At 34.1% G+C, this 8,240-nt stretch overlaps 1 protein-coding gene across 1 annotated transcript; it reads right to left on the bottom strand.

The window, feature by feature from the left end:
• Positions 1-1,612: 1,612 nt before the first annotated feature.
• LOC110668335 (uncharacterized) lies at positions 1,613-7,114 on the bottom strand. The gene is made up of 7 exons (XM_021829527.2): positions 6,807-7,114; positions 5,411-5,468; positions 5,056-5,136; positions 4,814-4,849; positions 4,470-4,709; positions 4,240-4,381; positions 1,613-2,587 (listed from the first exon to the last, which is right to left on the bottom strand). The coding sequence occupies exons 1-7, from the start codon at positions 7,013-7,015 to the stop codon at positions 2,097-2,099; spliced, it is 1,257 nt and encodes a 418-aa protein (XP_021685219.2). The 5' UTR covers positions 7,016-7,114; the 3' UTR covers positions 1,613-2,096.
• Positions 7,115-8,240: the final 1,126 nt, after the last annotated feature.

Here is an 8,240-nt window from a genome sequence, read left to right on the forward strand (position 1 = left end):
AGCCGTCATCTGATTGTTAGCAATGGTCGTTCTTGGCACCTTCTTTTTGGAATTGCTACTTGGAAACTCTGGAATAGACGTAATTTTTCCTATTTCGTGATATGTCTCTGTCCATGGATTCACTCCTTTATGAAGTTCTGAATTATGCCGCTAATGTGACTAACTCCATTGGGTAGTTGGGTGATGGGATTGTTAGTCCCTTTCGGATAGAGTATAAATGGGTTTGCTAGTCTCCTCCTTCAATGGGATGGTGGAAATTAAATTGTGATGGTTCTATGAAAAGCTCGGATAATCTTGCTACTGCTGGTGCTCTCATTCGAGATTATAATGGAAATTGGCTTTCTAGTCTTGCAGTGAATCTCGGAAGATGTTTTGTTTTACATGCTGAACTGTGGGCTTTGCTTGAAGGTTTGAATCTGGCCGAACAGTTAGGAATCCAGCAAATGCTAGTTGAATGTGACAATTTACTAGTGGTTCAGATGGTTTAGGTGTGACTGATCCTCCTAGAAACGCCATCTCTTTAGTTATGGCTATCAAATCTCTTCTTCAATCTGATTGGGTGGTCCATGTTAGTCATATTTGGCGAGAGGGTAATTTTGTAGTGGACTGCCTTACTACTCTTGCCGGGTCTCTTCCGTTTGGTCTACATGAGTTTCAACAACCTCCCACTAGTCTCCTTCCTTGGTTATCCCATGATAAATTTGGTGTGGGATATTCTAGAACTGTTAAAATGTAGTTTCTTTTGAGCTTTTGCTCCCTCCTGTCACAAAAAAAAAAGTTCTCTTTTTTTAAAATTGTTTCTTTGAGCACATGTTAGAAAATGCCTTTTATTTGTCAAGAGTTGGACTTATTTTCCCTCGACAACTGTTTGAATTGAATGTAACATGAACTGTTAATGTATCATATTATATAATTTTTATTGTTAAAATATTTAAAAAAATAATATGATAAATAATAATTTAATAATTTTTTTATTAAGTAAGACGTTATGTAAAATAAATATAAAAATTACTAAAATATTTTTTACCCTTTTAAATATATAAATGATTTAAAGATATTTAAATTAAATATTAATTTATAAATAATATCATAATAATAATTAAAGATATATATTTTTTAATTAATCATTAAATATGCTTTATAAATATATTTTACTTAATTTAATTAAAATAAAATATAATTAAATTTTATAAATTGTATAACGAGAAAATAATAATATAAAATTTTTAAACTATCCTAACCCACCCACCAAATTGACTGTTTGAAAATCTACGATCAAATGATGATTTAGAAATCATCATTTAACAACAGAACAATCTTCCCAAATAAGTAAAGAAGCCATACCATATATTATGACACCATAAAAAACCATGATGCAAACGAGATGTAAACAGAGAGTTCCGAAATTATTTGAGCGAAAAGTCCAATTTGGGTTTATTTGGTCTCAACGAAAAGTTCAGCGATTGATTTGAACTTTTTCCCCCAAATTCAAATGGCACTTACACGGCCATAATAATAATAATAATAATAATAATAATTTTAGACAATAATAATAATAATAATAATAATAATAATTACATTTTTTTTTCTTTAGAAAAAGAGCATTAGGTACTTCTCGGTAATAGAGTCAGCCTGTTACATGTACATATTCTAATTCATCCTACCACTGGAGTCCCATACGAAAAGACATTTATACATTCTCCACTGAAACCTCCTCTAACATCTTGATCTAGGGCACTAAGAAAACCCATTTCTAAGGCACCTTTTAGCATGGTTTTTATTTTTCTCTTGGAAGGAACAGTTGCCTATCTGACCACCATAACATGCAGTACATACCAAGCTACCTTCGTATTTCACTATATACATGCCATCAACTTTTTTTCCTACCTGTACACTTAACGCCAGAGTAATGGCCCAGAAGCTAGAGAATCAAGTTGTCACATAAAATGTCAAAAAGATGACACCATTGTAACTCAGTTGCCAATCTTCTTTGTGCAGAATTCGGAGGGTTCAGTCTTGCTTGTGATCTCCAGGCTTTTGATGCATGCATGTAAAGCCATTGGTAGAATTTCTTGTCAAGATTAATCCATATGTAACTATAATCTTGAGCGACGAGTGCATTTTATACCATGAATAAGTGAGTGCCTTCTGGCAGAAGCAATTGGCTGGCCATTCAAAGAACCTGAAACTCTTATATCCCAACCTTCAACATTCTTGGGGACACAAACATCAAAGAGCATTTGCCCAAGAACACTATTTGCATTGATGCTGGAGGAGGGGGGCAGATAAACAGACATTTCTTTTCTTCCATCTTGTAAAGGCTCTGACTCTCTATTATTGTGATATTCTGCTGAAGTTGGAACAAAGAAGTGGTCACCTGGTCCAACTGCTATACTTCTTAAGCTTTTGTTTGAGTTAACTGCTGCTTTCTGGAGGCTGCAGACTAGTTCAGATATCTCATCATGCACACCATCCAAGCCAACTCCCTCTCTAAGCTGTTGGATTCTTTGAGAATAAACTGAAGCTGCCTTCTCAAGAAAATCAGTAACAACGGCCCTGTATTGGATTGGATGATGCTTGTAATGACCTGAAACATCACAGGATGTTATTACTACAGTTTCAGAATGTCAAAGAAAGAGAATGAGGAACAGTTAGTAGTAAAAAAGGAACAGTTATTTATATTTAAATCTCAGTAAGACTACTCTCTCTCTCTCTCTCTCTCTCTCTCTCTCTCTCAGAGTAAGACTGCTCTCTCTCTCTGTGTGTGCCAAATACAATGATGGGCACAATTGTAGTCATTGTCTCAGTCAAATACAATGATGGGCACAATTGTGGTGATGGTATGAGTTGATCCTATTGTATACTGCAACATTTGTCTCTTCATAGTTCCAGATTAATTGGAGTTGACACAAATCAAATATATGATAGCAGCCGTGTCAACTCACTCTGTCTATTAAACTACTCAGTTATTCCTTTTGGTAGAATCTATATACAGCCATTAAGTCCACCCACAGTACAGAGAGAAACCAAAATAATTTTACAAAATAGTTAATAATAATAGAAAATGAACATCAAAATAAAATATCATAAAATAAATTGAAGAAAGCAGAGGCCACAGTCAAGAAGAACAGCATCTGATTTAAAGATTCCTTTGGCAATTGTTGTACTGTTCAGATTCATCAAACATTTTAATTTTTACTTAAAGTAATCTTGAGGTGCAGCCCATCTTTTTTTTTTTCTTCTTTTTTTTTTTGAGAAATATATTGAGCACAATATACACATCAACAGCATAAACAAAGTTCCAAACAGAGATCATATGGTTTGGATTTAAGTTCTCATTAATTGTCACTCAACAAAAGTTATCCAGTCTTTCAGTCTTCACCTCAGCATAAACTTTAGCTGGATATCAATATTTAAGAAGGAATTATCACCTAAAACTCATCTATTGTAGTAGCAAAAAATAACTACTATATCTATTTGAGCAACCAAACCCACCCACCCCGCACACACCCCCCAACAAAAACAACCACTGGGCACCCCCCGCATGTCCCTTCTTCCTTCAATTTGAAGTTCTGGCTTTGCCCTGCTTATTACAAGAGCATTCTATAATATAAAGGATATTTTCAAATATAAAATTATTAAGTTACAATATTTTATACATATAAAGAATAAATTACTAAAATCAAAATTTTCATAAATGAATTTTCAATTTGCCACAATTTATCTATCTAAATAATTTTCTAATTGTGGACAAAAAAATTGTCATGCAAAATCAAATTGGGGAATATTAATAATGATAGGCACATCTACGAGTCTACCAACTAAAAAGGCAAACAATTATACTAACACACTAATGAAAAAAAATTAAAAAAAAAAGAGCGTCATTTGATATTCAATAAAGAGAAATAATTAAAACATCCTAACAAAATAATGGAGCATAATAATTTTGGGAATTAAAATTGTTTAAGAAAAATATAGCATGAAAAAGAAAATCAATCAATGAATTCACTAATGTAGTCCGTACAACAATTTGAATTTTTTAGGAGAATATATTATATTTTTGAATTTATTTTCTCAACCCTTTAACTCTCAATATAATTTTAATAGACAAATAAAGGTTGTGGTTGGCACCCTTCTTGATTATGTGGATTTGCCACTGAACATAAGCAGTAAGAGTATTTATCATTTAACATTGCTGCACATGCACAACTCGTATTGGAGAGAAAAGGCTGCACAAACCAATGTGAGGTGAAACATTCCACTTCACAAGCTTAATGTCTCCCCCAAGATCTTGTAGGCATTGAGCAAATCTGAAGATACTTCTATAGGGTGCAAGGTGATCACTTTCTGAGCATAAAATTAGATATGGAGCCCCAAAGTCCTATATAACAGAGAAGGACTTAAAATCAAATGGTTTAAAATAGCAAAACTACAACATTAGTGAATTTCATTGCCAATTAGAAACTTACAACTGAAGAGTACAGAGTCTGCCAGTACTCAACACGCTGGGATTCAAACCTGGTAAGATATAAACCATCTAGACCAGAAGTAATGCCTTTTACAAACCAAGAGACAAGTTTTGATGGACCAGGCATTTTTTGAATGGCAGGGGGCAGAGCAAATTGGGCACCCAAATCTCTTGTAAAATCAACTGGACTAGAGTCATAGATATGCCCAGAAACACAATTTCTGAGCAATCGACTCTCATCCTACACAAGATAAGAAGTAAAAAAGAAAACAAATTAAAAAGTGAACAAGTTTGATGGACCTTTAATAACAAGAGAAAAGAAAAATAAAGAGGAGAAATGCCTACCAGATTACCATCACCATCACATGTTCCTTGAATGATCTGCATTTTGTGCAGCAAAATTATTTTCATTGACAAAGTTGGAAGGGGGAAATCAGCAAAGCAAGGAGAGGGGATGGAGGGTGAGAGGTTGAGGAATGAGGACAGGATCTCCAACCCATCAGGATTATAGGAAAAACAAACAAGACGCTTGGCTGCAGTTTATTTTCCACAAGAATTAGATTTCTAAAAGATTGTATCAAATTTACCTGGAAAACCTTGTACATGCAAGCTTGGGGACCACCAGAAAAAGCAGCAAAAGCAATTGGACATGGTCTAATCCTTAGCTCCTGCAAATCCATAACCAATAGGTATTTACCTTATGCAGTACTTCCAAAAATATTGAAAGCTAATAACAGCCTAATTCATCTCACTGTGCTCGCAATTATTTTGTATGGGATCCCACACCATGTCAAGTAGATTTATGATTTTAAAGGCCTTAATTTCACAACTATGGGCTCCCACAAATACAAAGCCCCTGCATCAAATGGAATTCCATAAAACACATAGATATAAATTCAAAACTAATTACACATCTGATATTAAAAAATCCATGTAACTGACCTCAACAAGCTCATTGAGGATAATATATGCAAGCGACAAGGCCTTTTGAGGACAAAATCTGCACAAAGTTTTATCATTCAACAGTTAACATGCACAAATCTAAAATTCTTAGGAAAATAATCTAAAATTTCAAGTGCCAATAACTTCCCCAACCCAAACAAAAGTAAAGGAAGAGGATAAAAACTTGAGCACCATTTTATTTCTCAATACACTCTTCTTTTTTTTTGGGTTTCAATTTCAATCTAATAAATATATTCAAAAGAGTTTACGTTAAACCATAAGTTTACCCTCCTTAAATTGATCATTTTAAACAAAATATATCTTCAAATAAATCAACAACAAAAGAAAATAACGGATTAGCCTCATCAGAAAGCCTTTAGATACTTGATTCAAAGAACTCTTTATCATAATTCTGTATTCTCTAGGATCAGTTTCCTTCTTTAAGATCTAAACAAAGATTTTTTTTTTTTTTTTTTTTTTTTTTTTTAAGGCTTCCATAGCCTCAACCAATTGGCTTTTGACCTCTATCTTTTTACCAGCTTCAAAGTGAACCAGACCACTCTTCTCACTGCGGTAATGCATGCATCCTCTTCATCTTGTATCAATTACAGCTAGATCCAAATTCTTCAATAATGCATTTGTCAAAAATGTCATATGGTTATCCCTAGTAGAGTAGTAGTGCTGCCACTCATCCAACCTCCAACATTTCCATCCCCCAATTTGTCGCATGGACCATTTCTTGACAACTTTGTATCATAACCAAAGGATTTTCATAGCTCGGCAGCCTGCCCTATCAACCCATCCGATTTCAATCATATGGCTTAGATTCAATTCATAAAACGTAAAACTAAATAAAATAAGATCCTATTCAATCTCTCCCTCAGCAAGGTTGACAAAAAAACAATAAATAAAAATAGAGTGCTCAGACGGTAATGTCTTATCATTCCACAGATAAGAACATCAAACAAGAAACTTTAGCAACATCCCTCTGGAGACCCAGTACACATGCTTAATACCAAGAAGCATAATGCGAAATATGTAGTAGCACCAGGTACATTCAAAGATGAACCCACCGGGAGGCATTTTCAAAAGTTGCAGAACTAGCATCATTTACTTCACTATAATTCAACAGCAACAACTTTATGATAGCTGAAATGGGCGCATACAGAACAAAACTCTAATTGATCACTGACTAACTATCATCACAAAGAAACTATAGATCTCGTTATGGCATTATTTTGGTGTCTAGGAAAAGTAAGAAAGATATTTAACATAACCCCTAAAAACAATACCCCTTTTCCACCAAATACCCAAAAAGAAAAAAAAAAAGAAATCATTTTTCCCCATCATTTCCCTCATTTTCTAAGTAAACAAACAGAGAGTGTGTGAGTGTTACGCGCTGAGAAAATCGGCACGAGAAACAAGCGAATTCCAACCAAGAGAGGAGTACAAATCCACGTAGCTCTTCAGGTCATTCTCAGGTAGTGAAATCCAGGCGAAAATGACGACAATTCCCTTGAATTCATCTCCCTTCCTTCCCCAATAAACGCTGCCTCCCCCACCTCCACCTCCACCTCCACCTCCACCTCCACCACTACCAAACATTGCTTCTGGGCAATTGTAGAGATTTTTCCCTCTTTCCCTAATGGACGGTGCTCAGAATCGAAATTCAGACAAAACAAACATAGCCAAGAAGCAGAAGAAAACAAAATATGACATGTGGATTGCAATTTCATTACAGGAAAATGAAAATGAAATTGTATTTTTGTTATTATTTTTAACCTACTGTTCATAGTGGATTTTAATTAATATTTATTTAAAATTTTCTGAGAAATTAGTAATACGTGGGCCCGTCAATTTTGTCCAAAAGTCACTTGGAGTCCGGGTTGATTCTTTCGGGCTATTTAAATCCATAACAATTAAAGAAAACTAGAAACAAACCTAAGTTATGTATAAAGCATATCAAATTAGCCAAAAATTAGTCCGCATGCATACCACAAGACTGAACGACATTAAGGGGTCGTTCATTTCAAGAGCTTCACATTTCTCACTGGTCATAAAAAATCATTGAAGATGAGTTAGGGTGGGTGATGGCATCATCATTTTCTTCAGATCAATCCATATCCTTTGTTAGAGTAAATTGAAGGATGAGAAGATATATGGGTGAGCCCCTGTGATATATTATTACCAGGTCTAAGCAAACATTTGGACGTCATGGAAAAAATCTAATCCGAGCAAGAGTTTTTTAGATGCATTACATATTGCATAAGATATTGATTTTGATATTTATTTGGTTATTGGAAGATGTAAAGTATAATTTATAGTGTAATTTTTTTTAGTTGTTTTCAGAATCTTGAGGATAGAGAATGTGAGTTTTTTTGAATGGATTGATTAATTTTAGTTAGCTACATTTCCTTTGTGTATATCATTATGTTCAGCTAATTTAATATGGACATGAAATTAGACAAGATCTGAATTTAAATCTTTATAGTTGTTGTGCAATTGAGGTTTTAATCAAATAAATGTCTACCTCTTTCAAAAAATTCCTGTTATCTATAACTTGATAGTATAATTAGCTGTAATGCAATGGAGGATTATTTGTAGGATAACCTTGAGGAGAGAGATGTTGAAGCATGAGCAAATGCTGTCAAAGGGCTCATTTCAATTTGTAAGATATTAACTCAAGCAAAAGAATGTTATGATATTTGTCATAGAGAGGACCAAATGACTGTGTCACGTGAACACAAATGGCCACCTCTTCCCTGGTTTGATCTATATTTAAGTACTTTGATGAAGAGGTTGTTATGACTTGCTTGCAAGTAGCCTTTTC

The sequence above is a fragment of the Hevea brasiliensis genome, chromosome 14 (genome assembly GCF_030052815.1).
Source record: "Hevea brasiliensis isolate MT/VB/25A 57/8 chromosome 14, ASM3005281v1, whole genome shotgun sequence".
Lineage (NCBI taxonomy): Eukaryota > Viridiplantae > Streptophyta > Magnoliopsida > Malpighiales > Euphorbiaceae > Hevea > Hevea brasiliensis.

Bases quoted from the DNA above. Each gene is read 5' to 3' on its own strand.
- LOC110668335 (XM_021829527.2), bottom strand. From the start codon at position 7,015: ATGTTTGGTAGTGGTGGAGGTGGAGGTGGAGGTGGAGGTGGAGGTGGG. The intron at 5,469-6,806 runs GTAACACTCACA...AACTTTGTGCAG, and splicing joins CGTGCCGATTTTCTCAGCGC to ATTTTGTCCTCAAAAGGCCT. The intron at 4,850-5,055 runs GTAAATTTGATA...CACAAAATGCAG, and splicing joins GCATGTACAAGGTTTTCCAG to ATCATTCAAGGAACATGTGA.